General features: G+C 36.4%; 1 protein-coding gene across 4 annotated transcripts in view; it reads left to right on the top strand.

Annotated features, from left to right (window-relative positions):
* Window positions 1–3,240: 3,240 nt before the first annotated feature.
* LOC122296029 (DENN domain and WD repeat-containing protein SCD1-like) overlaps window positions 3,241–16,062 on the top strand; it is a 43,294-nt gene continuing 30,472 nt past the window's right edge. For 2 of the 4 annotated variants that reach the window (XR_006238365.1, XM_043105411.1), the window contains exons 1-17: window positions 3,241–3,771; window positions 3,964–4,057; window positions 8,404–8,605; window positions 8,746–8,887; window positions 9,015–9,115; window positions 10,286–10,349; window positions 10,590–10,703; window positions 11,849–12,069; window positions 12,638–12,692; window positions 12,791–12,874; window positions 13,155–13,350; window positions 13,479–13,608; window positions 13,701–13,764; window positions 13,864–13,908; window positions 15,525–15,600; window positions 15,733–15,806; window positions 15,922–15,972. Coding sequence is in view for 3 of the 4 variants with exons in the window: in XM_043105411.1 (XP_042961345.1) it covers window positions 3,598–3,771; window positions 3,964–4,057; window positions 8,404–8,605; window positions 8,746–8,887; window positions 9,015–9,115; window positions 10,286–10,349; window positions 10,590–10,703; window positions 11,849–12,069; window positions 12,638–12,692; window positions 12,791–12,874; window positions 13,155–13,350; window positions 13,479–13,608; window positions 13,701–13,764; window positions 13,864–13,908; window positions 15,525–15,600; window positions 15,733–15,806; window positions 15,922–15,972 (1,887 nt within the window). In the remaining variant the exon portion in view is untranslated. Of the gene's footprint in view, window positions 3,772–3,963; window positions 4,058–7,903; window positions 8,051–8,403; window positions 8,606–8,728; window positions 8,888–9,014; window positions 9,116–10,285; window positions 10,350–10,589; window positions 10,704–11,848; window positions 12,070–12,637; window positions 12,693–12,790; window positions 12,875–13,154; window positions 13,351–13,478; window positions 13,609–13,700; window positions 13,765–13,863; window positions 13,909–15,524; window positions 15,601–15,732; window positions 15,807–15,921; window positions 15,973–16,062 lie in introns of those variants that run through there. The other 2 variants (XM_043105413.1, XM_043105412.1) reach the window with 2 other exon arrangements.

Here is a 16,062-nt window from a genome sequence, read left to right as displayed (position 1 = left end):
CACAATATAACAAGTTTAACCCGACCCGACCCTTTTTATATAAAGGTTGATCTAATATGAAATTAAGCCATTTGACCTGATTAACATAATTTCATATAAATGTTAAAATTACAATATCTTTCAAAAATATAAAGCTAACTATATAAGTCCAAAATTATAATATAAATAATAAAAATATAAACATATTGTAATAATATTAATGTTACAATCCCAATAACAATAAACACAAAAATCAAAACAATTTTAGAACTCAAAGGAGGAAGTAAAGCGCCCTCCTTGCTCTTGTTGTTATCCAGCTCTATAACATCTTCAATTAGCTCATCCAATTTCATTTCTTGTGTTTCTATTAAGCCATCAATATAATTATAGTATTGAAAACATTAAAATCAATTATCTAAATTAACAAGGGAATGGAAACTCAAATGTTTTGCATACCTTGGGATTATTTTAGCTTTCAACCTCAACTTAAAAGAGAAAAATCAATTAAAGATCTAAAACTCAAAATTTCTATGCAACAAATGAGGAGACCATTAAATAACAGGCCCTTGAATGCCAAACAAAGTATTGAACTCTGGGAAAATAATAGAGTATTGAATTCCAGAAAAAAAAGTATTTGTGTCATCCTATACACCAAAAAAATAACAATAAAGAAAATATTGTACTAGCTACCTAAAAAACACATCAACAAAGTAGCTTAAAAAAAAAAAAAAAAGGCACACATAAACAAAGTATTGAACTCTAAAAAACGAAGTATTGTGTCGTCTTATACATCAGAAGAATGACAATAAAAAAATACACGTTTGACCTACCTACCTAGAACCACATGCCGAAATTTCTCTTCTTTTTGTAATCTCCCGATCGAAAAAAAAATGACAACGTTTTAACTAAATTTTAGTCCATTGTCATCTAAATTGTCGTTACCATGTATATCATCATTTTCCTATAGCTATAACAGAAACCGTGAGTTTCTTTATTGCTACAACAGAAACCAAGTTAACTTTTATACAGAGCAGGAGATAAAGAGCATATATTCTGGACCGAATATTTGCAATTTATTGTAATGCAACAAAAATGAGGTGATACGGGCAATCATCACTATTACTTTCTCGAAAACCAAACAAATAATGAAAATCCGATAAAGAAAAATTAAGGAGCAGACTAATTGATAAATGAAACTTTCTATGGTCGGCATATCCTGAGAGATGGGGACGAGCAAAGGTGAGAGTCTGAGATAGAGAGATAAGAGAGAGGGAGATCGAAGGCAGTGGGGTAAGGTTGCGAGGGAGGTGGGAGGGGAAGAGCACGACTGCTACTATTGCACAAGAAATTGAGAATGAAGGGGGTGGCGTGATCTGAAGAGTGAGTGTGTGGGTTAGGGTTTTTTCTAATTTTTAGGTATAAGGGTATAAGTGTAATTTTGATTCTCTAAATGGGTTAATCCCGGTTATCAACCCTTTAAGCAATCGTGTCTTAAAGAGTCAACTCGTTTTAGCCAAAACCTATTAACATTAAACCCAAAGTAACTAATTTCGTATCGTGTTCTTGTTTGGTTAATAAGTTGTGTCACATATTGTTACCCCTAACTTTACCTTCCCGCTGAATGTCAACAGGCAGGTCCAGCCTCTCAACTGCCCGACCTCCCTCACAGGAAAGCGTAGGTTTAATCTTTCAGCTACCCAATTGCTTTACCTTCTTGTTGACTGTCAATAGGCACGTCTAGCCTCTCGAATGCCCAATCTCCCTCATGGGGAAGCACCGGTCCAATCTTTCAGCCGCTTGGCTACTTTACCTTCCCGCTAAGTGTCAACATGCGGGTTTAGCCTCTCGATTGCTTGACCTCCCTCACAAGGAAGCACAGGTCTAGCCACTGAGTGTCAACAGGCAGGTTCAGCCTTTCGATTGCCCAACCTCTCTTACGGTGAAGCACGGGTCTAGTCTTTCAGCTGCCTAACTACTTTACCTTCTTGTTGTCAACAAGCAAGTCCAGCTTCTCGATTGCTCAACCTCCCTCATGACTAGTCAATAGGTAGGAAAGGTTAGGGACCACCCAGCCTCCCACGTGCCCAATAGGCGGGCAAGTCTCTCAACTTCCAGACCCCATCTATCGCGCTGCAAAGATGGGAAAGGTCAAGGATTGCCCAACTTCCCAGGTGCCCAATAGGCTAGCAAGCCACTTGATTGCCCGACCTCTCTTGCATACATAAAAGACGAGCTCACATCTAATGCAGTAGAGTACACCTCCCGCTTATCTCACCAAGTCGAGCTTTGTGCTAGCACTTTACGAGGTCGGGCACACCTCTCACCAAAGTTGAACTCCACGCTCGGACCTAATATGGTCGAGCACATCTCTTGCAAAGCCTAACTTCGGGTCGAGCCCATCTCCCGCCTAGCCTCATGCTTGAAAACCTTCATCACTTAATGCAAGCAGAACTGAAAACTAGGGATCTGCTCTAGGAATTTATTTCTCTATGGGTTTCAGAGAACTATCATGGTTGCATATTTTATCTTGAAGATTCTCAAAGCCTTCTTTTAGAGCAAATTTCCCTTAAAAATTGTGGGTAAATGAGGAGATAAAATATCACAAACCCAAAATGGCTTTCCAACCCTGCTCAAGGTTGGGCATTTGGTTAGGAAGAAGATGAGAGAGGATGAAAGGAGGGAACAAAAGGTTGAAGAATGATAATATATCAGGAAGAAAAAGAAGAGATGTGACATAAATGATATGAGAGGTGATATAAAGGAAAGATGAGCAGATGATAAAGGGGGAAGGACTAGACGACTTGAAAGGGACTTCTAGATTGCTGTATTTGGATATTAAGTTGAGTTGAGGTAAAAGTTAAAAGTTTAATAAAATATTGTTAGAATATTATTTATTATTATTATTATTATTTTGAGATTTGAAAAAATTGAATTATTTATTATATTTTATGTTAAAATTTGAGAACATTGTAATTATTAGATGAGATGATTTGAGATGGATTAAGGAACCAAACTGAGACTTCAACTTCTTTAACCTCACAACAAAAGCTCTAGAAAGAAGATCTCTACCAGAAAATAGATATTTGATCTTTATTGTATATCGAGGATGTAAAATTATAAGAGATTGTAAAATAATTATATTATAGTAAATTTCTTTCCCTTTCTAAATGATTTGTGAATGTAAGTATTATATCACATCATATAAACCTATATATCTTTATCTCTTTTATTTTTATTATAATTATTTTCTACGTACCGGCATAAATGTACGTACAGACGCCATACAACCGCACCAAAATTCTGTCGGAAGATTCAAACCATACCGATCGTGGCACGAATCGTCTCCATGGTCTTCGTGGAAACTGGAAAGAATAGAGAGAGAACTTCATAGTTCAGCCCACTTTATTTTCTTCCTCGGGAGCTGCAGCCCAAATTTCCCCCTGAAATTTTGAAACTTCCAGGGCCATTTTCCTCCGAATCCCCACAACACCCAAAATAAAATTGAAAATGCAATTGACTCCCAATCAAATCTCAGACCAGTTTATCAGTGTCGGTTTCATATGAATCTGGATCTCAGCCATCTTGCATTTACGAAAAAGCTTTACTAATATAACAACAATGGCTCGGATCTTCGAGCACTTTGTGGTTTGTGGGATTGGTCCGGAGATTCGAACCCTTGACGGGGACAAGGGCTTTCATGGAACCGGCGTCACGTACCTGCCTTCTCTGCTCGACCAGTACCCTCCACCCAACCACTCCCTCTACCCTCCTCCGCCGCCTCAGCTCCCCACCGTAAGTACCACGACCGACAGAACAACAACACTAACAGAATGCATTTTCACTTATTCTGAAGCTACTTTTGATTTTAAGTTAATTTGCATGACAAGTGCTGCTATTCCGGTGCCTGATCGTTCTAGAGGAATTGTTTTTTTTTTTTTCTTTTTTGTGGAATTTTGAGAGTGATGTTGGGGGGTGCTATTGCAGTGTGTTCTACCGGCTGGGGTCGAGTTTTATTCATCTGGTTTTGATGCTAATGATCCTTTAACTTCTCCGAGGAGCTACCCGATTGTTTTAACCGGTACGCATAAAATGATCACAAGTCTTATTCATTTATTTATGCATTGAACTTGTGGATTTTTTGTTGTGTTTTATTTTACAGATCCCAAAAAATATGTACTTGGCATGCATTTTCGTTTACCTGTTGTTATTGGACTTGTAAAACCTCAGACGGATGTTAAGGTAGCTAAGAAACTGGTACAATGTGATCCTATCCCAATACATGATTTTGTACTAACCTTAGGCGTGAACATTTTGTTCTAACTCCTTTGAAAAAGTGGGCCACTTCAGGAAAAGCTCCTCTTTTTCTTGATACCATTTTTTTTCAAAGATCTTGCATGAGACTTCTACGTAAAATTACTCTTATTTATTTGTGTTGATCTCTTTGCTTCTTTTATAACTAAAATTGTGTGGTCTGTTTACCTTGACATCTGCGGTTGCCCACTGTCCTATCACTGTGCATGTGATATCTCACATGATATGAGAATAAGGTAGGTAGTGTATGAGATCCCATGTTGTTTGGGAATAAGAAGTTTTTGCTCTTTATAATATATCAATTGTGGCTCAAATTGTATTATTGACTCGTCTTTTTGGAGTATAGGCCATGTGGTTTGGGTTTTACATTAGGATATTACAAATGGCATCAAAGTCTATTTCGACTAGAAATTTGAAACTTGAGTTGTGCCAGCTACGATGGATGGGTTTGATGAGGACGTTGAGAATTTAAGGGGAGAGATTGTGATACCCTATATGATTAGAGGATAAGGTAGGCGGTATATGAGATCCCACATTGCTTGGGAATGAGACACTTTTACTTTTTATAATGTTCCAATGAGACTCAAATTATATTATTGACTACCTTTTGGAATATAGGCTATGTGGTTTGGACTTTTCATCGAGGCATTACAAATGGTGTTAGAGCCTATCCCAACTAGAAATATGGGACATGAGCCATGTTACCTACGACGGATGGGCTCGACGAGGACGTTGGAAATTTATGAGAGGGAGATTGTGGTACTTCATATGATAAGATGATAAGGTAGGTGGTATATGAGATCCCATATTACTTGGGAATGAGTTATTGCTATTTATAATGTTCTAATGAAACTCCAATTGTATCACTAACTAGTCCTGTTGGAGTATAGACCATTTGGTTTGGGCTTTCCATTGGAGCGTTATAATGCATGTACAACTCCATTTGATGTGAACCCGCGGAAGTGGAATCCCTTGAACCCCTTATCAATTTAAAAACTCACCCAAGAAAACTAAAATTAAGTCAATGGATGAAAAAATCTAGACCTATTGAGAAACTTGTTTTGAGAACCTAAATTATATTAAAATCTAGACCTGTTGAACAACTTGTCTCAAGAACCCAGATTACAAAGGAGGAACGCCACAAAGGTTGTGATTTACCTTTGATAAGTTCAAACGTTCAATCAAGAACAAGAGGAGATAAACTCAACTCACAATGAATAAAATTCATCAATTTTCATAACCTTTCATATATCTTTCAAAATGAGGCAATAAAGAGTATTTAAACTAAAACCTTACAAAACCATAGGTAAGATAAAATCCTCATCTTCCAAAAATGCCCCTGAGTGAATATTGCTGCGGCTACAGTAACCCTCTTGAAACTCTAGTTTAACAAAATAATTACTTTCCCAACATGCCCTTAAGTCCTTCTCATAATAAATCTAATTTTTTTAAACTAATAAAATAAGTCTTTTTAATGAAATAAACAAGTCCAAGACCTTCAATCACATAAACATAATAATAGGCCATAATTTATATTGCACTCTTCTATTGCTTGTATCACGTGGATGAGAATTGGATCTCCTTCTTTCAAGCCCATCTTGAATGTTGGGCTCTTGCTAGACTCTTTCCAGGTGGATTGCACAAATCATTGCATTGCTTCCTTTTTTTTCTTAGCTTTCACTCTTGTAATTGCCCCATTTGAAACTTGCAAATGATCTTTAAGGCTCTTTTGGGTAGGCATTTTTGGCCTAGTCCTCTTGGTGTATGGGAGGTGTATGAACCCAATAAGTTCCTAATTGCCCCCTTTTTGTCATTTCTATGAGATTTTCATGCATACAATTTTTTGTTCTGGTCAATTCTTAGCCTATGCAGGCATGTGGAAATGAAATTGTTGCTTTGGAGTGGATTTCTTGGCGTATATGTCCCATCAACTCTCAAAGGGACTTGCTTTTGTCCATAATCTTCTCTCAACTGTAGTGCACTTCATTGCCAAAGTTCCTTAATTCCCTGTCTTCCTTTGCTGTGCATTTGCACTCCGCACATAATACATATTATTCAAAGTCAGAATGGCTCAATCCAAAGCTTCTTTTGACCCATGTATCCTTGAATTGAGGCTCAAAGGAGTCATGGCCTTCCACAAGAATGAGTGCAAATTTGTTATTTTTCCTAAAATCAATTCTGCCATTGAATTTAAAGTGCATTTTGTTTTCAACTCTCTTTGATCTTTTTTCTTGATGTTTGTGAGTGCAGTTTAACCTTCTTGAACTTATTTTCCTTTCAGCTATAACTGATATACTGCTCCAGCAATTCTAGCTGTTGGAACCAAAGTTTTTAATTTCGTTCCGTTTGGGCTGGAATGGCTGGAATTTTCTGTGCTGGAATAGTAACCGGCACGATTTAATGGGATGTTCCTTTTTGTGTCCAATTCCGGTTGTTCCGGTCCATTTTGGCCAAATTCCGGTGTTTCGGCTGGAATCCATACTTCGGTCTGGAATTAATTAATATGGAAATTTGGTAAAACCAATGTCTCCTTTTCTCCTCCTTGTGACACGCCGACATCTCACATCCCTTTTTCAGATTTTCTCTGCTCTAGTCTCTCGGGTTCTGCTTGGCCACTGAAAATTCTCAGATGAGAATTTTGAGTTTTAAGATCAAATGTTAAAATATTATATTTTAATATTATTATTATTTTGGGATTTGAAAAAGTTAAGAAAAAGTTGAATTGTTTATTATATTTTGTATGGGGATTTGAGAAAGTTGTAATGATGAGATGAGAATTTTGTGTTTGAGATGAAAAATTCCAATGGTCAAACAGTACCTCAATCTCTCCCCAATGCTTTCAGTAGCCCAGCCTTCCAAATAAGTTTTTATATTGTTTTCTACTACATCAAATCTGCTTCATTTTTTTTGTTTTTTTTTAAGATATGTATTTTGAATCTTCGATTAATTCTCAATGGCGTCAAATGGAGTAATGACTCCAAACTCAATGGTATATTAGATACTTTAATTAACCTTTTCATATATATAATATATTTGGCTATTGCGTTGGATTTAAATAGGCTTAGTTTTCATGATTTCCTTGTAACGGTTACTAGTTCCTAAAAAGGTGTATGCTTTTGTATACCTCTAGTGTACTTGGGCTATGCCTATCCTTTTATCAATGAAATATCATATTACTTATAAAAAAAATATATATATATAATTCATCCATATAACAACTATCTCGAAACGATACTCCGAAACGTACCAGTATCGAAATATTTCGTTTCAGTACCTCAACCGGAATGGTCATTGGAACAGAATTCAAAACTTTGGCTGGAGCCCACTGGTAGATATCAGGCTCCAGCTCTACTCTTCTTACTTGTGCAACAGGTTATGCTTGAGTTTTTTTGAAGTGTAACTTTATCTTTGGGAACTCAATTTTCCCTGTTCCACTACTCGACCAGCAGGCATTGGTGTTTTATTCCTTGGTTGCTTTTGCCATTGAACTTTGTAAACTATGTGGGATGCAATAATTGCATCTTACACTGGAAACTTTGAAAGGAATAGACAATCTCACCAAATTATCTTTACAAAGGGAGGCGAGCTTTGCCATTGAACTTTACAAGGACCATTTTATGTGGGATGTATTGCATATTATATTGGGAACTTTGAAAGGAATTGACAATTCTCTGTTATCTATCTTTACAAACGGAGGAGAGCTCCTTCCATCATGTTGCAAGGGGAGGACAACTTCTTCCATCACCTAATGTTCTTTTAGGTAGAATATTAATTTTTCTTGAGAAAGTGGTTTGATATATTCTGATTTGCGTACTGTACTTTTAATCCTAATTTTAAGCATATTTTCAAGCTGGGAGCATGAAATGCTCAGATGTTGATTTTAAAAGATGAAACTTTTATGCCTTTTAAGGAACTGAAGAAGTAACTACGCTCTATCACTAGCATCATTTATTAACTTTTTCAATTATCAGTCAATGCTTAGAGTTTCCTTTGTCATGGTTCTTTATAACCTGCTACCGTTTTCTTTGAATTCTTTTTGCATGATCTGATATTTTAATGTCTGATAATTTCTAAAAGCTATTCTTGTTTTGTCTAAATGTAAAACTTGTGCAGAGGGTGATGGATCAAAAATATATGTTAGTTGCATTGCTTTTCGGGATCCAGTCAGTGAGGATATTGCCGAAGCTTACCGTATACCGGCAAATTCTTTTGCTGAAAAATGTATATGCCTCATTTCACGTTTGCCAAGTTTTCATGCCCTTCGAAGTGCACTTGAGGAACTATTTGCACTTTGCTTTTCCGCAAATGGAAGTAGGTACGTGTCATTTAGTGCTAGATTGTGTTGGGCCAGCATTTAAGTGGGACCTGAATGTTCAATCCACAATCCATCGAAAATATGAAAGTCTGTATTCTTTTTTATTATATTTGATATTTTCAGTTCTGCAACAATTTCAGCAAGCCATTATGGGATGTTATAGCACATATGGTGTCCAATGTACCTTTGCCTACACCTGGAAGGGATCGAGTTTTATTTGCTATAGAGAATTGCCTGCTTTCTGTGGAAGCTCCGCCCAAGGATGGTCTCCCACATGCTGATGTATGACACTCAAGTTCCCTTTGTCTTTTCAGTTGTGCGTGGCTTCCCTTTGCCAACTGTGTTATTCAGTGGTTGTTGAAGAATAACTTTATCATTTATTAACCCATTCTCTATTTCATGGATGCAGATATCATTTCAACCCCTTGTACAGTGCTTGGATGTTGACAAATTAATTGAACTTTTCACTGCTGTGTTGCTTGAAAGGAGGATTTTGCTTCGATCAAACAAGTAATCCTACTACTTAAGACTTGATATTGTTTCCTTTTTGATAAGCAATGTAATTTTATTACAAGCGCAAGGACACAATCCAAATACATGTGATGTATACAATAGGAAACACAGAAAAAAACGCAATTCCATGAGAGGGACAAATGATTGAGGGTTGAGATATTGTCTTGGAATGGGCCATTGAATTCAGTGCTTTGCTTATATCTCTCCTGGTGCTGCTCTCTTGGAGAAAACTTCCCTGGCCCAACTTCATGCTAATCTCTGTTGACTTCCTTTTACTTTCAGCCAGAGGCACATTTGTTGTGGGTAGCTCATGGGCTGCTTAGGCACCCCAAGGTTGAAGGAGGGAACCTAAGCCTATAGGGTGCGGCTTAAAAGATTAGTTCCCGAGGCCATCCACTCGTACCGACCCTAGTCCACCCTTTCAACGCACTGATCCGCGTGAATGTTTAAAAAGAGCAATGTGTCCCTTAATCTGCTAACATCCACAAGTGTACACTTGCGATACCTTGGAGGTCCTGCGCTACTGCCTACATGTCAGTGCAATGTGCATGTCCAAAATGAATTTCAGCCTTTTCTAGACCACTCTCCATTATTCTGCAATCGGCTGGTTTGTCAGGCCTGCTAATGGTAACACCTCCACCTTCTGCCAAGCCCCTTCTCGCTGAAAGCAGTGCCTTTGGATATGTCTTATGCTGTTAACAGTTGTTTTTCCCTCAACACGAGGAGGGATCTCCACTCAGAAGAACTCTGGCTCCATCGTCAAACCCTGACCTCATCTCTCCAGCATGATGATGAAGCCTCTTTAATCCCCATCACCACATTCCACAATGACTAAAAACCCCTGCCGTGGCTATTGAAGCATCATTTGTCAATGTAACTGTGTTTCCCATTCTGAAAGTTTTCATGAATTCTTTTAACCCTTCGCTTGAAACGTAGCATGCACCACATCTGACAACCACTTGAGAATCCCAAGGCCTTTTCTGATTATAATTCTTTACAAAAAAAAAAAAAAAGTATGCCATCATCATCACCTTATGATTGTGGATATTTTTGGTCTGTTGTATAACAATTTGCATATGGCTCGACCAATTCTAATATCTATAGATTGTGATCATCCTAGATATGCAGGTCCAACGTATAAGTTATTCTCTGTTTTGTATTTTTCAGGTATTCGCTTTTAACTCTTGTATCGGAGGCCATATGCCATTTAATTTATCCATTTCGGTGGCAGGTAAGGTTTGATATTTTCAGGTCCACTGCTCTTTTGATGGACTAGAAAACAATGTTTCCCTTGCGATTGTGTTGTAGGTTTCCATCCTGCCAGCATTTTGTGTTATATGTTATATTGTGGTGGGAACTGGCAGTTAACATGTTATTCATTTGATAGTAGATCATCAAATACTATAGTGATGCCTTTTGTGATTATAGTTAGTAATTCTCATCTAATCTTGGTATGTTTGTTGTGCTGAAGCACGTCTACATTCCACTACTATTTTTCAGTGGAGTTGATTACATTGATGCTCCTACACCATATATGATGGGTCTCCATTCAGGTGTTGATACGTCTGCTCTCACAATGGATGGTGTAAGTCTTTTTATACAAAACTCATGGTTTAATTTACTTTTTTGTCCTCTTTGCACTAGTTACACTGTCCATTTTCTCAATACTTAGATAAATAAAATTGTCTGGTTTTTATCTCATCTTTCATGTTTTAGGATCCTCCACCAATTCAATCTCTGTATCGTGTTTGTCTCTATTGCTGTTCCTTTTTGGGTCCACTTATAGTTTGGTCCTACCTGTTAGGAAACCGTGTTAGTTGCATAGTGTGTTGTTACTGTACACCTTATATCCCTTTTTGTTGGTCCATATCAGGATTCAAAGCTTTCTAATAGTGACAATTTTCCAAAACTAAGTTTCATTTGGATGTTGAGATGAGATAATAAATTTGTGAATGGTAGTGAAATAGTTTGAGTTAAGATGTTTTATTGGGTTTTGGGAAAAGAGAGAAAAAAAGTTAAATAAAAATATTATAAAGTTAAAATATTATTAGAATATAATTTTTTTAAGTTATTTTTGTTTTGGGATTTGAAAAAGTTGAATTGTTTTTTGTGTTTTGTTTGGAAGTTTGGGAAAGTTGTAATGATTAGGTAATGATTAAATGAATAAGTTGAAAAGTTGAAAATTTGAAATTGAAAAATGTTTGTGTTTGAATGGTGTTTGGATGTTGAGATGAGATGAGATGGTTTGAAAGGTTTGTGAAACCATGCCGGGCTAAAGTTCTTTTTAATTCTGAGTTTTAGAACTTGGCATCTATTTTGCTACATCAAAAAATGGGAGGAGTGACTAATATTGCAAGACTGAGGGTGAACATCATTGGCTTACTTCCTATTGCTTAAGCTTTTGTAACTGCTGGTTTCTAGTACTGACTAGAATGGTTTTCCTGATTATTAGTGCAACAGTAGTAGACAACATAAAATGTTGATTGATGCATATACTGTTGTTGCTTCTCTACTTTGAAAAGAGACATCATCAATCTTTGAGGTTAATTATTACATTCCTATGTTTTTGTTCTTTTTCTTCTGTTTTTTTTTTTTTGAATTTTTAAATGCTTTTATTTTTGTTATATTGGTGATGAAATATCATAGCACGTGTAAAATACATGCTTATATTTCCAATTTACTATCTTGAATTTAACTTGTTTTAATTGGTTATATTTTCCCCATTTATAGGTAGTTGTGGTAGACCTGGAGTATAATCGTATCACCACATCAGAAGAGATTCCCACTATTCCAGAGCCAGAATTAAGCTCTTTACGTGATGAGATCACGAAGTTATTGTGCCCCAATGTTATGGGGATAGATCAGATGAAGGGTGGCCCTTGTAATACTTCTGAGCAATTATCTATACGTGGCAACAAACCTTGGGGAGAGGATCATGACCTTCAACTTAGGTGATGCTTGGATGCCACGTGAAATGTTTATGATGTACTCTTGCCTTCCAAGAGCCAATTTTTTCAGTTTTACTTCATGTTAACTAATGTACTGTTGATGGACCTTTGGTGATACTTTTGCATTCATATTGTTGCAAATTTATGATATGTTTTACGCTTTTATCATGGAAGGAGAAGCTCTCTGCAATAAGAAAACAGTTCTGCTCTTTGATAAATGAGTTATTTTCTTGTAATGGTGGTTTAAAGTTTTTCATGCCTTTTATTCAGCAGATAAAAGTGCAATTTATAACAACCACCTCAGTAATTTACTTGATTCCTGTTTCTGTTCTATGCCTGCTAAATCTTAGCTTGATGGTTTATTCTTAAAACCTGACTGAATGAGCAGTTTAGGAGAATGTGAAGTTTTTACTCGTATGCACATATATTGCATAAGAAACCATATGACTTGTATGAATGGTGATGCCTTGACATGTGAATGCGAGTTGTTTTATCATGTAAAGAACCGTACATTTGTTCAAATCAAACATTAAAAATTCTGGTTTTACATTCCATGAATGTTCATGTGCAGGTTAATATTCCTAAAGTTCTTCGCTTCACTTCTAAGTGGCTACCGCAATTTCATTGTATGAAACCTTGCATTTTGCAATGGATTTATTTTGTAAACTTGCATTCATTCATTTCTGTTCTTTTTTTTAGTGTTTGCTAAAATCTTCTTTGTCAGGAAAACACTGCAAATCATGTATTCAACACTCAAGCATTTCTAAAGAAGCGCTCCCGGTCAACCAACCAACTGCCTGAACCTATGGTGATGTGATGCAATTCCACTCATCTTTTGCCATTTTTGTATATTATGGATGATTTTAAGAAATACTACCACCACTACTACAGCAGCTGTCTGCTGCTGCTGTTGCTACTACTGTTGTTGTTGTTGTTCTCATCACCATCATTTCTTTAGAGTTTATGTATTATGAGGGGAACACTCTTTTTAATTCATCTTGTTTACATGAATAAAGTACCTATCTTCCTCCAAATGTATCCATTGAAAATTTAGTGTACTTGAACTGTAATTGTCTTTGTTTTCTCAGATAACACAATTTCTAGACTCTCATGGTTTCTTGGATTATCTGGAGAGAGGTTTGGGTTCTGGTGAAAATCAAAATAATCTCCTTGACAAGTTACAAGACGCAATTGGAAGGGGTCAAAATCCTATTTCTATTCTTCCTTCATCTTTGGTAGAGCCTGAGATTATAACAATATCTGATCCTGATGTGGGACTATCAGGTATATTTGTTGTCCCCTTTTTATTTAGATTACCAATTGTATGAATGAATCGTTTTATAAAGAGACAAGGGTGTTTCTAATTTGGAGATGGTAATATTCATTTTCCAATTTTCTTTTTGGCTTTTCAGGATCAGGTGCCAAATATACTTATGACCGGTTTCCTTCAAATGTTAGAACAGAAGAACAAGAAGAGAAGAGGAGACAGATGCTTGCAGCAGCAAGTGGAGCTTTTGAATACTCTGGAAAGCATATTCCAAGGTTTGTATTTGTAAAGGGCAAGTTTAAAATGTTCTAACTGTTTGATCTCATGTCTCCTAGTGCTACCCTTAATTTGTCTTGATCTTCATCAGTTCTCCTTCCATGCTGGCGGGTAAGGATTCAAAAGCAGAAAGTCTCAGTCCAATGGAGAGGGCTGTAAGTTCTTTAGACCATCCCCGGGATGCCCTAATTAGTTTGCGGTTGAACTTAACAATTTTTCTGAACTGAATCGACTATTTCATTTGTATTTTACAGGCAGAAAGGGAGCGCATGGTTTTGGACATAAAAGTTAAGCTGCAGGTGAAACCTTTTTCATTTTATTTATTTTCCTTGCTTTTGTATTGGACTTTTTCCATCAATGAATTGCTTGCAACAAGTTACTTTCATGTTCGAATAGTTCTTTAAATTTACTTTGGATATTGGTTGATAAACATGCAGCAGTTATTGGTTCATGTTGGTATTTCATGTATTTTGAACCACATTGGATCAAATGCTTTTAATATCTAACTTATCTGGTTACCCAGTTTCTGAATTTGACATTTTTTATAGGTAAAATTAAAATTTTATTAATGTAAAGACAGCTTAGGCCAAGTACACAGGATCTATACGAATAAAACACCTAATAACAAGTAGGTACTGGAGATGGATACAAGTAAATTGTGACTAAAGTTTCTGAATTTGGCATTTAAGGTTTGAAATGTTTTATGCTGGATTTTTAGGGTTACTGTTCTCTCTTCTAATCACATTGCTTGGTCTTATTTTTATGTTTTTATAAGTCACATTGCTTGGTCTTATAACTGTACATGAGATATTATATTTAAACTGTTGATTACATGTATAATAAATACATACAATTTTATGAGCTTTTTGAATCTTTATAAGTGGGCATAAAATTGTCAGCACTGCAACAGCTCGATCTTGGATTTGATTGAAACATATACTTCAACGATGGAAAATAAATGGGTCCAAGTATTTCCAAAAACTGCTGAAAATACTTATGGCTATGACTGGCTGTCGCTGACCTTGACCCTTGTTCGCTGGATGGGTAATTGGTAAGAAGTGCTGAATCTTGTATTTAGAGTTTAACAGCTGATATGGAGGAAACGTGGGGTAGACTCTCAACCAACATATAATGGATAAGTTGTGAGGTGCATAGGAGATTAACTTCTTGTGATACCATTGAGATGGTCTTAAGCATGTGTGCGCCCTTCATGAGCTTGTGTGTGTGTGATACCTTATATGATAAGGATAAGGGTAGGTGACGAATGAGATTCCATATTACTTGAGAACGAGAAGTTCTTGCTTTTTATAAGATTCCAATGAGTCTCCAATTGTATCATTGACTAGTCTTTTTGAAGTATAGGTCATGTGGTTTGTGCCTTCCATTGTGGCGTCACAAATGGTATCAGAGCCTATCTTAATAGACTTGAACCGTGTCACCTACGAAGGATAGGCCTGACGAGGACGTTGGGAATTTAAAGGGGGGGGAGATTGTGATACCCCATGTGTTAAGAATAAGTATAGGTGGTGAATGAGACCCCGCATTGCTTGGGAATGAGAAGTTCTTGCATTTTATAATGTTTCAATGGGATTCCAATTGTATCATTGACTAATCCTTTAGGAGTATAGCCCATGTGGCTTGGGCCTTCCATTGGGGCGTTACAGTATGTGATCTAATTGAAACCTATGGTGCATCAGTAAAAAAAAAAAAAAAAAAAAAAAAAAGAAATTACGAATTACAATGCTAATGCTTGTAGAATTTAAGAGAAATGCTTGGTGGTTCCTTCTTATAGTTAAGTTGAGAAAATGTAGTTTGGTTGATTTTGATGCTGTTCTGATTTTGAAACTGTTTAGTAGCCTTTTGTCAATGTCCTTTGAATTTCTATTTCAAGTATTGTGGTTTTGTTCTTAAATAGGGTTTGTGGCTGCGTCTTCTGAAATTGGGGGCAACTGATGATCCCCTTTCATCTTTTGAATATGGCACAATTCTGGGTATGCTCCATTTGAGTTGAAAATTTTCATTAACATTTTAGATAAACTCTTTACGACTGTCACTCACTAATTAAACCTACTCTAATGGTTAAAAAGCTCCCACAACAATAAGTATTTTTTGGCCTTTTGCAGCTCTGATTGAATCCGATGCAGAGGGAATTGGTGGTAGTGGGTTTATTGAATGTATAAGAGAGCATATACACTCAGTATGTAGCTCTAGCAGGCATTTACACTTATTATTATTGTTTTTTTATTTCTGTTACATCTCCTGCTTCTATTTTGTGGCATTAAGCTGACTTTGCACTGGATTTATGCTCTCAGGGGTGGCACTGTCAACTGACTCAGGAACAGTTTATTGCAGTGAAAGAATTAGTATGTATATTCTAAGTCAAAGTTTCCTAAAAATTGATTGAGTATTGTAGTAAAGATAATTGTTAATTTTGTTTTAAGTTAGAAAGCTCC

This window comes from Carya illinoinensis, chromosome 15, assembly GCF_018687715.1.
Source record: "Carya illinoinensis cultivar Pawnee chromosome 15, C.illinoinensisPawnee_v1, whole genome shotgun sequence".
Lineage (NCBI taxonomy): Eukaryota > Viridiplantae > Streptophyta > Magnoliopsida > Fagales > Juglandaceae > Carya > Carya illinoinensis.
The sequence above is the reverse complement of the archived record's forward strand: the minus strand, read 5'-3'. Positions and strand labels throughout refer to the sequence as shown.